General features: G+C 45.4%; 1 protein-coding gene across 1 annotated transcript; it reads right to left on the bottom strand.

The window, feature by feature from the left end:
* Window positions 1–269: 269 nt before the first annotated feature.
* On the bottom strand, window positions 270–16,549 carry LOC139240661 (probable G-protein coupled receptor 139). Its single transcript, XM_070869226.1, has 4 exons — window positions 16,474–16,549; window positions 9,118–9,169; window positions 1,797–1,813; window positions 270–1,180 (listed from the first exon to the last, which is right to left on the bottom strand). Exons 1-4 carry the CDS (start codon window positions 16,547–16,549, stop codon window positions 270–272), a joined length of 1,056 nt encoding a protein of 351 aa, XP_070725327.1.
* Window positions 16,550–17,059: the final 510 nt, after the last annotated feature.

Raw genomic sequence — 17,059 nt, 5'->3', positions numbered from 1 at the left:
CTCTCACTCTGGAAGCTGTAATGAATTCCCTCACTAAATAGCTGTAGTGACCCTTTACAGAAGAACTCGGACAGAATGCAACAAGCTCGTTGTGCTGCCCAGAAAGACAAGGTGGGAAATGGCAATCAGAAAATGTGCCGTGTCCTGAACAGGTCGCTGGGTGTAACATCAAATCACCAGCCATTCTGGTGTAATTCAGTGGATGGAAGTCTGGGGCGAAATATTATATACCTGGACTGGAAACACTGGGACCTGCCTCTGGGCTGTGCTCAGTTGTTCTGTTTATTAATTAATTGTATAATTGAGGTAAACGGATATTTCACCGCACTCGTCAACTGCTCTCTGAACTTGGACTGGGTCACCCCATAAATAAATGTGTTTGTGCAACAACTTAAATTCCGCAGCATTTGTCCGACTTGTTCAAAGTTTGATAAAGAATCATTGTACTGAGTGGGATTTATTCCTGCAATGCTATAATATAAGAAATCTATAACATACACCAGCCACAGCAGTATGAAGCTGCCAGATAAGGTGAAGAGTAAAATTACAGACTTCCTCCTGCTCTCCATCTCTGGGTCAGTGCCATTCTCCCCCTTGCTCTCACAGCTCAGTCTCTTCCGGACTCGACTGGCCACTAAAATGTGTCTGACTGTCAGAGCATTGAGCAATAAAATTACAGCGAATGGTAGCAGTGGGGTTAAAACCGTATCCAACCAATCAAATACCACCCATCCGGGCTCAGTAAAAGCGGCTGGGATTGTGACACAGTCCCACGGAACATTGTCGATTGTATATACAGGTTCTAATGCAAAGTAGAAGGGAATGTTTTTAGAAGAGAGCAGAATGCAGCTTGTTGCCAGAACCACAGCCGCAGTTCTCCCGGTGCAATATTTGGTTTTCAGCTTCTGCCAACAAATGGCCACAAATCGGTCAAAGGTGAAAGTGACGGTGAACCAGACAGAACAGTCTGTGGTTACACGGGACAGGAGATATATTACACGACACACAGGGGTGATATTCAGGAAAGATCCCCGGAAATAATACCAACTGATCCGCCACAGTATGACCTCAGTGATGACCACCAGTAGATCCGCCGCTGCCATGGCCACGAGGTAGCGAGTGGTGCAGGTGGACAGACCGCACTTTCCCCTGGACAGGACCACAATCGCCACTAAATTCACTGTAATAAACGGAAGGGAAAAGTGACAGTCAATTGTTGGTCACACATTGTCGGTGACTGAGCCCAGACAGTAAGGCCTGTCATTTAGCATAAAAACATTCGGGTGCACATCGGCTCAGGGGTTAACATGTGAAGTACATCATCCCAACGCAACCAACCTCCAACCCGCTGCTTCCCAGTTTAGCAGAGACGGGGCAGTGGGAGGGAAGCCGAGCCAGCCCAGCGGGCGGGTGGGCAATATTAATAGTAACATAGAAACATAGAATATAGATGCAGGAGTAGGACATCCGGCCCTTCGAGCCTGCAACACCATTCAATAAGGTCATGGCTGATCATTCCCTCAGTACCCCTTTCCTGCTTTCTCTCCATACCCATTGATACCTTTAGCCATACGGGCCATATCTAACTCCCTCTTAAATATATCCAATTAACTGAAATCAACAACTCTCTGCGGCAGGTAATTCCACAGGTTAACAATTCTCTGAGTGAAGAAGTTTATCCTAATCTTGGTCCTAAATGGCTTACCCCTTATCCTTCGATTGTGTGCCCTGGTTCTGGACTTCCCCAACATCGAGAACAGTCTGAAACTATGTCCCCTAGTTGTTGATTCCCCCACAAGGGGCAACACCCACTCTACATCTACCCTGTCGAGTCCCCTCAGATTCTTATACCTTTCAATAAGATCACGGCTGATTCCTCTAAACTTCAACCATTATAGGCCCAGCCTGCGCAACATTTCCTCATAAGTCAAGACCTTCATCTCAGGAACCAGCCTGGTGAACCTTCTCGGAACAGGGCATGGTCACTGCAGGAAGATAATCAACCAGAGGGGGTCGGGGACTGGGGAACCACCCCACTACTGTAGCCCATCAGCCCGAGTTATTGACTCAACTTGTCACTGTCTCCATGACTCTGCCTCGTCCCTCCTCTCCTACTCACTCCACACGATGTTACAGGACCACAGAGGGCGGGTATCCTAAGCTCAGAAAAATGAAGACATGTTGTAAGCACTGGTGTGGGAGCTGGCATCATCGGAACAGATACAACGCAGGCAGCGACACTCGGAGAATGTAGTAGAGTCCTTCCAGCAAGCTGGTTGAGAGGTCATATAATCAAAGTAGCTGGAGGAGTCGGCCGGATTATGGTCGATATTTGTGGAGAGACTGTCCTCGGAAATGGACTTCGAGATGTAGAGGAAGGGAAGGGTAATATCAGACGGAGCATGTGAATGACAGAGAGGGGCGTAAATTAGAAGCAAGGTTGACTACATAATTATTATTATTATTAATAACATTAATAATAACTAATATTATGCATAATAATAACAATAACGTTTATTTATATCACGCCTTTAATGTAGTTAAACCTCCCAAGATGCTTCAGAACTGTGTTAATAGGACAACACAGATACATATGACACCGAGATAAAAAAGAAGAAATTAAGGCATGTGACCAAAAGCTTGGTAAAACAGGTTAATTTTCAGGATATATTTAAAATGGAAAGATAGTTAGAGAAGCGGAGAGGTTTAGGGAGGGACTTCCAGAGTTTAGGGCCCCAGCAGCTGAAGGTAAGGCCACCGATGGGTGAGCAGTATAATGAGGATTGTTCGAGAGGGCAACATTTGAAGAGCGGAGATATCTTGAGGGGTTATGAGGCAGAATAATATTATAGACGTAGGGAGGAGCAAGGCCATGGAGAGATTTGTAAACAAGGATGAGAATTTTCAAAAAGCGTGGCGTTCTTTAACCAGGAGGCAATATAGGTGAGAAAGCACAGGTCTGAGGTGATGGGTGATCATGACTTCGTGCGAGTTAGGACATTTTCCAGTTCATGGCTAGAAAAGTAAATTACTTGAACACAGTCATCAATGTACCTGAACAATATGTGAAGGAGGGGACGGAGAAGAATTGGAACAACGAAGTTTCCCTGTATCACAAGAAAAGGCAGCACAGCTCGGGACCATCCGAATTCCCATACCGGCACCAGTGGAGTGTGGGGAGAGAACATTGTTCAGAACAGAGGTCCAGCACTTGTACTTTCAGCAGGGGCAGTGCACTCGGGTCAGGATCAGGTTTAGCAACATGCAAGGGTTTTATTCCCAGCCCAAAGCCCGTGAGGTCGAAAGGACTTCCAGTGTGAATGGCGAGTGAATTAAATTGTAAATGGGGCACTCAGTATGTATCAGCGGTGATAGGTGCAGGGAAACTCGTCATCCGCTGAGAGTTTCAGGGAAGCTTTGGTTTACTGGGCTATACACTGTACAATGTGGATCATTTTCCATACCTCGGAAGCCTACTGTCAACAAAGGCAGACCTTGATGGCAAAGTCCAACACTGCCTTCACTGTTTCAGTGCAGACTTCGGACCGCTGAGGAAGGAAGTGTTTGGAGACAGGATCTCAAACCCAGGAGCAAGGTGATGGTCTACAGGGCAGTAGTAATACCCGACCTCCTATATGTTTCAGAGACATGGAATATTTACAGCAGGCACCTCAAAACACTGGAGAAGTACCAACGCAGTCTCCGCAATTTGCTGCAAATTAGTTGGCCAGAGTGGTGCACCAACGTCAGTGTTCTCGCTCAGGCCAACATCCCCAGCATCCCCAGCATCGAAGCACAGTCGATCAGCTCTGTTGTCCGGCCACAGCTTTGGCATGCCTGACATGTGATTCAAAAATCAAACGCTCTTCTCGGTGATTCGTTATTGCAAGTGAACGACAGGTGAGCAGAGGTCATGCATTATGACACACTCGAAACCTGCTTTCACAAATGCAACAATCCCACCTCCACCTGGCAATCCCTGGCACAAGCCAGCCCAACGTGGAGGAAAAGCATCCGCATGGTGCAGAGCACCTCGAGTCTTATCACCCAGAGTAAGCTGAAGCCAAGAGTAGATAGCGCAAGGAGTATGCGGCAACAGAGGCACCCCACACTCCAGTCCGTTCAACCAGCATCTGCCCCACCTGTGACAGAGAATGTACGTCATGCATTGCACTCTCCAGCACTCTGGGAACTAATTGTCAATGTATAATCGGGCCATCCCCGAGTCCGAGGGTATGCCTCAGAAGCGGAAGTGGAATAAATAGTGACCCACACTGAGTATATCCTACAGTGACAGAAAGTTCCAATAATACACGGTCACTGGAGTACGGTGTTCCACAACGGTTAGTGACCCATACTCAGTATATCCTACAGTGACACACACTCCCAGCAATACATGGCCACTGGGCTACAGTGCTTCACACCGTTTCGTGACCCACATTCAGTATATGCTACAGTGACACACATTTCCAGCAATACATGGCCACTGGGGTACGGTGTTTTACACCGTTTAGTGACCCACACTCAGTACATCCTACAGTGACACACACTCCCAGCAATATAGGGTCACTGGGGTGCGGTATTCCACACCGTTTAGTTACGCTCACTCAGTATATCCTACAGTGAGACACATTCCCACGAATACATGGTCACTGAGGTATGGTGTTCCACACCGGTTAGTGACCCACACTGAGCATATTCTACAGCTTTTACCGATATATAAAACGGAAAAGATTGACTAAAGTAAATGTTGGTCCCTTCGAAGATAAATGGGGGATTTAATAATGGGAAATGTGGAAATGTCTGAGACCTTAAACAATTATTTTGCTTCGGTCTTCACAGTGGAAGACACAAAAACCATGCCAAAAAATGCTGGTCACAGGAATGTGGGAAGGGAGGACCTCGAGACGATCACTATCACTAGGCGGGTAGTACTGGACAGGCTAATTGGACTCAAGGTAGACAAGTTCCCATGTTCCTGATGAAATGCATCCCAGGGTATTAAAAGAGATGACGGAATTTATAGCCGATGCATTCGTTGTTATCAACCAAAATTATCTGGACTCTGGGGAGGTACCAGCTGATTGCAAAACAGCTAATGTAACGCCAGTGATTAGAAAAGGGAGTAGACAAAAGGCAGGTAACTATTGGCCAGTTAGTTTAACATCTGTAGGGGGGAAAACGCTTGAAGCTATCATTGAGGAAGAAATATAGGGACATCTAGATAGGAATAGTGCAATCAAATAGGCGCAACTTGGATTCATGAAGGGGAAAACATGTTTAACCAATTTACTGGAATTCTTTGAGGATATAACGAGCATGGTGGAAAGAGGTGTACCGATGGATGTGGTGTGTATGATTTCCAAAAGGCATTCAATAAGGTGCCACATAAAAGGTTATTGCAGCAGATAAAGGTACGCAGAGTCAGAGGAAATGTATTTGCATGAATCGAGAAATGGCTGGATAACAGAAAGCAGAGAGTCTGGATCAATGTGTCCTTTTCGGGTTGGAAATCGATGGTTAGCGGTGGGCCACAGGGATCGGTGCTGGGACCACAACTGTTTACAATATGCATTGATGATCTGGAAGAGGGGACAGAGTGTAGTGTAACAAAATTTGCAGATGACATAAAGATTAGTTTGAAAGCGGGTTGTGCAGAGGACACAGAGAGGCTGCAACGAGATTTAGATAGGTTAAGCGAATGGGCTAAGGTTTGGCAGATGGAAAACAATGTCGGATAGTGTGATGTCATCCAACTTGGAAAAAAAAAACAGTAAAAGCGAAGAATATTTGAATGGGGAGAAATTACAACATGCTGCGTTGCAGTGGGACCTGGAGGTCCTTGTGCATGAATCCCAAAAAGTTATTTTGCAGGTGCAGCAGATAATCAGGAAGGCGAATGGAATGTTGGCTTTCATTGCGGGAGGGATGGAGGACAAATGCTGGGAGGTCCTGCTGCAACTGTATAGGGTATTGGTGAGGCTGCACCTGGAGTACTGCGTGCAGTTTTAGTCACCTTACTTAAGGAAGGATATACTAGCTTTGGATGGGGTACTCACTAGGCTGATTCCGAAGATGAGGGGGTTAACTTATGATGATAGATTGAGTAAAGTGGATCTTTACACTTGGAGTTCAGAAGGATGAGGGGTGACCTTATGGAAACATTTAAAATAATGAAAGGGATAGACAAGATAGAGGCAGAGAGGTTGTTTCCACTTGGCGGGGAGACTAGAACTAGGGGGCACAGACTCAAAATACGGGGGAGCCAATTTAAAACCGAGTTGAGAGGGATTTCTTCTCCCAGAGGGATGCAAATCTGTGGAATTCTCTGCCAAAGCAAACAGTTGAGGCTAGCTCATTCAATATAGTCAAATTAAAGATGATAGATTTTTAAGCAATAAGGGAAATAACGGTTACGGGGAGAGGGTGGGTAAGTGTAGCTGATTCCACGGCCAGATCAGCCATGATCTTGTTTAATGGCGGAGCACGCTCGAGGTGCTAGATTATCAACTCCTGTTCCTGATTCTTATGTTCTTATGTATTTATGACACACACTCCCAGCAACACATGATCAGTAGGTTACTGTTTCCACACAGGTTAGTGCCCCACACTCAGTATATCCTACAGTGACAGACACTCCCAGTAATACATTGTCACTGGGGGACGGTATTTCAAACTGGTTCGAGACCCACACTCAGAATATCCTACAGTGACACACACTCCAAGTAATACATGTCCAGTGGGGTACAGTGTTCCACACCGGTTAGTGACCCAAACTCAGTATATTCTACAGTGACACACACTCCCAGTAATACATCGTCACTCGGTTACGGTGTTCCACACCAGGTAGTGACTCACACTCAGTAAATCCGACAGTGACACTCTCTCCTAGTAATACATGGTCACTTGGTACAATGTGTACCACCGGTTATTGAACCCCACTGAGTACATCCTGCAGTGACAGGCACGCCCAGTAATACATGGTCACTGGGGTACAATATTCCACACCGGGTAGTGACTCACACTCAGTATAACCTACAGTGACACACACTCCCAGTAAAACATGGTCACTGGGATACAGTGTTCCACACCGGTTAGTGACCCACACACAGTATAACCTACAGTAACACACACTCCCAGTATTACATGGTCACTGGGGTATGGTGTTCCACACTGGTTAGTGACCCACACTCAGTATATCCTACAGCTACAGACACTCAAATTAATACATGGTCACTAGGGTAGAGTGTTCCACACTGGTTAGTGACACACACTCAGATTATCCTAGAGTGACACACTTTTCCAGTAATACATGGTCATTTGGGGACAGTGTCCCACACCGGTTAGTGTACCACACTGAGTTTATCCTCCAGTGACACACACTCCCAGTAATATATGGTCACTGGGGTATGGTGTTCCACACCGGTTAGTGACCAACGCGCAGTATATCCTACAGTGACACACACTCCCAGTAATATATGGTCACTGAGGTACAGTGTTCCACACCGGTTAGTTAACCCCACTGCGTACATCCTACAGTGACAGACACTCCCAGTAATGCATGGTCACTGTGGAATGGTGTTCCACATGGGTTTCGGACCCACAATCAGTATAACCTGCAGTGGCACACATTCCAAGTAATACATTGACCACTGGGGTACGGTGTTCTGCACCAGTTAGTGACCAACACTGAGTATATCCTTAGTGACACACACTTCCAGTAATACTTGTTTTCTGGGGTATGGTGTTCGACACCGTTTAGTTACTCACACTCAGTATATCCGACAGTGACACACACCAAGTAATACATGGTCACTGGGGTAAGGTGTTCCACACCGGTTAGTGACCCACACTCAGTATATCCTACAGTGATACATACTCCCAGTAATACATGGTCACTGGGGTACGGTGTTGCACAGCGGTTAGTGACCCAAACTCAGTATATCCTCCACTGACACATACTCCCAGTAATACTTGGTCACTGGGGGATGGTGTTCCACACCGGTTATTGACCCACAATCAGTATATCCTACATTGAGAGAGGCTCCCAGTATACATGGTCACTGGGTTACGGTGTCCAACACCGCTTAGTGAAACACAATGAGTACATACTGCAGTGAAACACGCTCACAGTAATGCATGGTCACTGGGGTATGGTGTTCCACACTGGTTAGTGAACAACAGTGTGTATATCCAACAGTGACATACATTCCCAGTAATACATCTTCACTGGGGTACGGGTTCCACACTGATTAGTGATCCGAACTCATGATATCCTACAGTGACACACACTCCCAGCAAGATATGGTCACTGTGGTTCTGTGTTCCACACCGGTTAGTGACCCACAGTGAGTTTATCCGACAGTGACAAACACTCCCAGTAATGCATGGTCACTGTGGTGCTGTGTTGCACAGCGGTTAGTGACCAACACTCAGTATATCCTACAGTGAAACACCCGACAAGTAATACATGGTCACTTGGATACAGTGTTCCACAGCGCTTAGTGACCCACACTCAGAATATCCTACAATGACTGCCAATGCCAGTAATACATGGTCACTGGGGTACGGTGTACCACACATGTTAGTGGCCCCCACTCAGTATATACTACAGTGACACATACCCCCAGTAATACATGGTCACTGGGGTACGGTATACCACACATGTTAGTGGCCCCCACTGAGAATATACTACAGTGACACACACTCCCAGTAATACATGGTCACTGGGGTACGTTGATCCACACATGTTAGTGCCCCACACTCTGTATATGCTACAGTGACAGACACTCCCAGTAATATATGGTCACTGGGGTATGGTTTTACACGACGGTTAGTGACCTGCACTCAGTATATCCGACAGTGACACACACTCCCAGTAATGCATGGTCACTGGGGTATGGTGTTCCACACCGGTTAGTGACCGACACTCAGTATATCCTACAGTGGCAGACAATCAAGTAATACATGATCACTGGGGTAGAGTGTTCCACACCGGTTAGTGAACCACATTTAGTACAACCTACAGTGACAGACACTCCCAGTAAGACATGATCATTGGGGTACCGTTTTCCACAACGCTTAGTGACCCACACTGAGTCTATCCAATTGTGACACACTCCCAGTAATACATAGTAACTGACGTACAATGTTTCACACCGGTTAGTGACTCACACTCATTATATCCTAAAGTGACAACACTCGCAGTAATACATGATCATTGGGGTACGGTTTTGCACACTGGTTAGTGACCCACACTGAGTACATCCAAAAGTGACACACACTCCCACCAATACATAGTCACTGGAGTAGAGTGTTCCACACCGGTGAGTGACCCTCACTCAGTATATCCTACAGTGAAACACACTTCCATAATACATGTTCACTGGGGTACGGTGTTCCATACTGGTTAGTGACCCACATTCACTATATCCTACAGTGCCACACACTCCCAGTAAGACATGACCACTGGGGTACCGTTTTCCACATCGGTTAGTGATCCACACTGAGTATATCGAACTGTGACACACACTTGCATTAATACATGGTAACTGCCATACAATGTTCCACACCGGTTAATGAATCACACTCAGTATATCCTACAGTGACACACACTCCCAGTAATATATGGTCACTGGAGTACAGTGTTCCACTCCGGTTAGTGACCCGCACTCAGTATATCCTAAAGTGACACACACTCTCAGCAATTCATGGGCACTGGTGTACAGTGTTCCACACTCAATAATGATCCACCCCTGAGTATCTATTACAGTGACAGCCATTCGCATGAATACATGATCACTGGGGTACGGTTTTCCACACCGCTTACTGACCCACACTGAGTATAACCTACAGTGAAACACGCTTCCAGTAATGCAAAGTCAATGGGGTACAGTGTTGCACACCAGTTAGTGACCCACACTCAGCATATCCTAAAGTGACAGACACTCGCAGTAATACATGATTATTGGGGTACGGTTTTCCACACCGGTTAGTGACCCACACTGAGTATCTCCTACAGTGACAGACACTCCCTTAATACATGGTCACTGGGGTACGGTGGTCCAAACCGCTGAGTGACCCACACTCAGTATGTCCTACAGTGACACACACACCCAGTAATACATGGTCTATTGGATATGGTGTTCCATCCCGGTTAGTGATCCACACTGTGTATATCCTACAGTGACACACACTCCCAGTAATACATGTTCACTGGGGTGCGGTTTTCCACACCGGTTAGTGACACACAGTGAGTATAGCCGAGTGACACACACTCCCAGTAATACATGGTCACTGGTGTACGGTGTTCTACACTGGTTAGTGACCCACATTCAGTGTATCCTACAGTGACACACACTCCCAGTAATTCATGGTGACTGGAGAACTGTGTTCCACACCGGTTAGTGACCTACAGTCAGTATATCCTACAGTGACACACACTCCCAGTATTACATGGTCACTGGGGTACAGTGTTCCACGCCGGTTCGTGAACGACACTGAGTACACCCTACATTGACAGACACTCCCAGTAATACATGGTCACTGGGGTATGGTGTTCCATACCTGTTAGTGACCTACACTCAGTTTGTCCGACAATGACAGACACTCCCAGTAATACATGATCACTGGGGCACGGTGTTCCACACTGGTTAATGACCCACATTCAGCATATCCTGCAGTGACACACACTCCCAGAAATATATGGTCACTGGTATATGGTGTTCCACACTGGTTCGTGACCCACACTCAGTATATCCTACAGTGACACACACACTCACAGTAGTACCTGGTCACTGGGGTGCAGAGTTCCACACCGGTTCGTGACCCACACTGAGGACATCCTACAGTGACGGACACTCCCAGTAATACATGGTCACTGGTGTATGGTGTTCCACACCGGTTAGTGACCCACACTGAGTATATCCTACAGTGATACACACTCCCATTCATACATAGTCACTGGGGTACAGTGTTACACACTGGTTAGTGACCCACACTCAGTATATCCTACAATGACAGACACTCACAGTAATACATGGTCTCTGCGGTACGGTTTTGCTCACCGGTTAGTGAACCACACTCAGTATATCCTACAGTGACACACACTCCCCGTAATACATGTTCACTGGGGTACATTGTTCCACACCAGTTAGTGATCAACACTCATTATATCCTACAGTGAAAGACACTCCCAGTAATACATCCTCACTGGGGTATAGTGTTCCACGCCGGTTTGTGACCCACAATCAGTACATCCAACAGTGACACACACTTACAGTAATACATGGTCACTGGTGTACGATGTTCTACACTGGTTAGTGACCCACATACAGTATATCCTACAGTAACACACACTCCCAGTAATTCATGTTGAATGGAGAACTGTGTTCCACACCGATTAGTGACCTCATTCAGTATATTCGACAGTGAAACACACTCGCGTTAATGCATGGTCACTGGGATATAGTGTTCCACAACGGGTAGTGACACACACTCAGTATATCCTAGAGTGAAAGACATTCCCTGTAATACATGGTCACTGGGGTACGGTTTTCCATACCGGTTAATGATACACACTGAATATCTCCTACAGTGACACACACTCCGATAATACATGGTCACTGGGGTACGGTGTACCACACCGGTAAATTACCCACAATCAGTATATACTATAGTGATACACACTCCTAGTAATTCATGGTGACTGAAGAACTGTGTTCCACTCTGGTTGCTGTCCGACAGTCAGTATATCCTGCAGTGGCACACACTCCCAGTAATACATGGTCACTGTGGTATGTTGTTCTACAGTGATTAGCGACCCACATTCAATATATCCTACAGTGGCACACACTCCCAGTAATATATGGACACTGGGATACAGTGTTACACACCGGTTAGTGAACCTCACTCAATATATCCTACGGTGACACACACACCCAATAATAGATGGTCACTGGGTTATGATGTTCCACACCGGTTAGTGACCCACACTCAGTATATCCTACAGTGACACACACTACCAGTAATACATCGTCACTGGGGTATGGTGTTCCACACCTGTTAGCGACCCAATCCGAGTATATCCTGCAGTGACTCACATACCCAGTAATACATCTTCACTGGGGTACGGGTTCCTCACCGGTTAGTGACCCACACTCAGTATATCCTACAGTGACACACACTCACAGTAATACCTGGTCACTGTGGTGCATAGTTCCACTCCGGTTAGTAAACCACACTCAGTATATCCTGCAGTGACACACACTCATTGTAATACCTGGTCACTGGGGTGCAGAGTTCCACACCGGTTAGTGACCCACACTCAGTTTATCCAACAGTGACAGACACTCCCAGTAATACATGGTCACTGGTGTACGGGATTCCACACCGGTTAGTGACCCACACTCAGTTTATCCTACAGTGACAGACACTCCCAGTAATACATGATCACTGGTGTACGGGATTCCACACCGGTTAGTGACCCACGCTGAGGACATCCTACAGTGACAGATACCCGCAGTAATGCATGGTCAGTGAGGTACAGTGTTCCACACCGGTTAGTGACCCACACTCAGTATATCCTACAGTGACACACACTGCCAGTAATATATGGTCACTGGTCTGTGAATGTTTGTAAATGTATAGACATTGAAGTTGAGAACGTGGGAATTGTGTAGGGACAGTATAAGCTAACAAAGAATTCATGGTGGAATAGCCATGACATCTCAGACTCGAGACTGCAAAATGTTACAACAGTAACACAGTTTGAAACAAAACCCACAGCTTGCAAAACAAGCCTCAAGTTAATACTAACTCATATTGCTAAACTGAAACATTAACAGTAAGAGAATAATAGGCCTTTGTGTAAAACCAGATCATACTTAGATCGGCTTTTGAGTGGACAAAGGGAAAGAGTGATCAGAGAGCATAGGCTGAACTAGGATGTCACTCAAATTGTACCTTGTTATCTTTTACCGAAACTGTATAACCGTCTTTCCTTTACAATGTAACATCACTTTGTCCGTAGGAAGTGAGTGCGATCTATCAGAGTTGCATTCCTTCTGTCTGATAAAGTCCCCGATCGGGATTTGCTTTTAAATAAAAGCTTGTTTTGTTTAAGGCAGAAACGATATTCTACTGAATAATTTTGCTGAACTAGATTGACGGAAAAGAATCCAGAAATCAACATTTGGTGTCAGAAGTGGGATCTCAACGGACGACTGCCGAAAACTTGCGAATTAAGAGCCAGACTAGCCTTGGACGAGACGAGGGGAAAGTGGCGACTGGAGTGGGTATGATTTCAATACTGCTACAGTTTCCCCCGTTTTCAAAAGTCTGAGGAAGGTTTAGCCACTCGCTTGATCTCAGGTAGTGTCTGAACGAGATGCAGGACAATCTGGTGAATACCTTTCAAACTTAAATTACGGTTAGATCAAATCGGATGGGACGCGATCCGTGAAGCGACACGGAAGAAAGGGATAATTAGAGCCAGATAGGAATAGATCAAATCGCGTGGGACGCGATCCGTGCAGCGACACGGAAGTTATGGATAGTTAGAGCTAGATAGGGATAGATTAAATCGCGTGGCATGCGATCCGTGCGGCGACATGGAAGGTAGGGATCGTTAGAGCTAGATAGGGATAGATCAAATCGCGTTGGACGCGATCCGTGCGGCGACACGGAAAGTCGGGATAGTTAGAGCTCGATTGGGATAGATGATGAATCTTGGATCCAAAAATAGAGCCGGACAAAACAATTAATAGGAAAGAAGAGAGACTCTTGTGAACGTCTGTTTTAAAATGAGAAATGCTTGTGTGATTTTTACTGTGGATAAGAAAGTCTGTTTGGGAAACCGGGGAGTTGTGGTTTGTTTTAGCTCCACCCACTTTTTCAAACAGAGTGTAAGTTTTTTTAACCCTTCGTAGTGTTGTCCTGTATGTGGGAAGTTTAAGAGTGTGAACCTTATTGAATTACGTGTATTCGGAGGATAAGTTACGGAGCCAGGAAATGCACAAAGGATCGGTTTGTTGAGTAAAAGAAAAAAATTGATTACATTGGGTTGAAAGACATAAATTTAGGCTCGGAATGAGATAAAGAATGTTTTAAAAAAGAGCTTCAAAGCTCAAAAAAAAGTTTTAAATTAAGATTGAAACTACAAAGTTTGAAGCGGGATTTTGAGATATTCAATAAGGCACAGCAAAATACTGAGATGGATTCAAAAGGTATCAAAAAAAAATAAATATCATGTTAAATATGCAGTTTAGAAGATACAGTATAACACAATCTTGACGCTGGAACCATTGAGATAACGAAAAGCAGCTCTCAGTATTACGTGCCACACTTCCCTCTAGTTATGGAAAAGACGAAAAAAAAGACGTAACGTACTAAATAGGTGCTGAAAGAAAACAAATGTTCTGAGGTTTTAATTATTAAGTTCCACTGCAGTCTGAAAAAATGCATCATTTCTATCGAGTTGGCAGAAAAACTCCACTTAATTAGGGCTTATATTGACAGAAGGAGGACATATTAAAAACCATAGACATCTTAAAGAAAGAGTTCGCGCATGAGAAACGTACTAAGAGTTCCACTGGGACCTCTGAGAAAGGTATCGATAGACTACATAATCAAATGGTTGGCTTTGCATTGACCGAGGCTGATGACGAAATAGAATTTCAGTGAACAAATAGCTATTAAAAATGTGTGGTCTCGTTTTCAATCAATTTATAAAAATATCTTTTGCAAATAATTGAATAAGAAGTTAAAAAATATTGGAGTTTCATCAAATGCTGCCTTTCTTGATGATGAGATTTTTTTTCAGATGATTACGTGAAGTCACGTAATGACATCAGGTTATCTTACAAACCTGTAAAGGAGTTAACCCTTTCCATTGACAGCCGTTTCATACTGAACATTATCAATTTGGATTTCTTAACAGAAAAAAGACTCACCTAACAGAGGAAATGGTGCGATAGTCGGAATAAAAATAAAAACCTAACTAGCTTATGTAATAATACTTACCTGATACAATAAAGAAATAGATACTCAAACAAAACAAATTGAAGACTTAAAAGGCTAAGATAAATAAGTTGAAAGAGATCCGCAAACCCAACTTAACCCTGACCTCCGATTTCACGGAGTGACCTCGACATGCATGGATATAATGCAGAATCAAGGGACCTGTGGGCCCTGGTAAAGCAAACCCTGAGCCCAACTGGGCATGCCCGTTTTCTAACTCACCTAGGACGTGCTACTCATGATGCATTGGTGGTTGCTCACCCTAACGATGTCCAGGATCGCCTAAACGCTATCTTTAATGCTCTCACCACGACCCTTCAGAAGCCCATCAGTATGGCCGCAGTATTCGTAACTAAACACAAACGAGAAGAAACCGCCGGCGAATTCATGGAATGATTTATTGAAATATACGGAAGTCAATCAGGAGAGAATGCCTTCAGGCAGGAGATGATTCTCCTCAATTCTGCGCTATCCTACTTCAGTGCCTGCCCTATTCCATTGCTCACGCTATCTGGACAAATAATATGAATTGGGCAGATAACAGTGTAGCCCAGATGGAAAGGGCGGTTAAATATTATTGGCAGTAAAATAAAGGAGAGGGGGATGGTGCGCCCCCAAACCGGGTCAAGACTGAATACGTGACTAGAAAGGAAAAGCCGCCTCGGGTGGAAGGACCAAAACACGACCCAAGGGGATGGATACCAGATGGAACAGTACTGTTGCGTGCAGGATTGGTGGATAAACAGGGATACGGTTATACCAAACACCCAAATAGCCCGCGCCCTGCTAATTACGGACCGCCCTACTGTCCCCGGCCTGGTATGGGATGAGGTCGGGGCTGGGAAAGACGAGATGGATGCTTTAATTGTGGGTAAGAAGGACATTAGAGTAGAGAGTGTCCCTCCCCTCGGCACGAAAGAGGAAGAGAAGAGGGGCAAGCGGGGAGAGGACGGTGATCTTACACTAACTTCGCCCAGAACAACCCCTTCGGCCAATCGTCCCCCGATTATTCGTAATGACTACGTAGCTTGATTGTACAGAGAACTTCCCCGGATGACGAACCGATTTGCCAGTTTCCAGTCCATCACACGGCTAAACAAATGCGACAGTGGTTGGGGGTGATCAATTACTGCAGATCCTGGATCTCTAATGTTGCCCTGATTACTAAGCACCTCACCCCGTATACAAATAAGGAAGGCAGCTTTGAAATAAAAACCGCAGACGTCGAAGCCTTTAAGTAATTAAAGGCAGCCCTGCTGCAAGCTCCGGCTTTGGGACGGCCCCTCTATGACCGGCACTTTCAACTGTATTATACAATCCTGAAAGATTGTGCCACCGTAGTCTTAACACCTCTCACTCCGTAGCTGCCCTCCTGCGCCAACTGCAGACTCAACACCTAACCTTGGCCAGGCAGAGTAGATATGAGATCTACCTACTAAATAACCCTCGGCTTACATTTCGGCACTTTACTGCCATTAATCCGACCTGTTTTCTTACCGAGCCACCACAAGATGAGGAAGAACCCATTCATGATTGTTTATCTTTAATTCAAGAGGCCACATCGGTCAGGGAAGATTTAGTTGATGTACCAATGGAAGACCCAGACTGGATTATGTATGTTGACGGAAGCTCTTCTGTTGATCCAGAAGGTGCACGAATTTTAGGATACGCCACAGTTAAGCAGGAGAATCAGGTCTTGGAATTTGCCGCCTTTGAAACCGACTATTCCGCCAAAAAAGCTGAACTATTCCCACAGGGGAATGAGATATCCCATATGCAACTTGTATCTGACTTGTTGCAAGCCCTCATGTTCCCCAAGCGCATTGCCATTGTTAAATGTACCGCCCACACCACCGGAAAATCCCCGGTTGATATAGGGAACCATTGTGCTAACGAAGAGGCCAAACAGGCCTCTCGTGGACAACAAATGGTAGTGCCCCAGAATGATGAGTCAGACTAAAAGTCCTGCAAAGGGTAAGTTAGCATCGGAAAAACTAATGCCAACCATCCAAGATGTTGTAAAAGCACAGGAGGACGTTCC

This window comes from Pristiophorus japonicus, chromosome 33, assembly GCF_044704955.1.
Source record: "Pristiophorus japonicus isolate sPriJap1 chromosome 33, sPriJap1.hap1, whole genome shotgun sequence".
In the NCBI taxonomy this organism is placed as follows: Eukaryota; Metazoa; Chordata; class Chondrichthyes; family Pristiophoridae; genus Pristiophorus; species Pristiophorus japonicus.
Note: the sequence above shows the minus strand (reverse complement) of the source record. Positions and strands in the feature narration are given on the sequence as shown.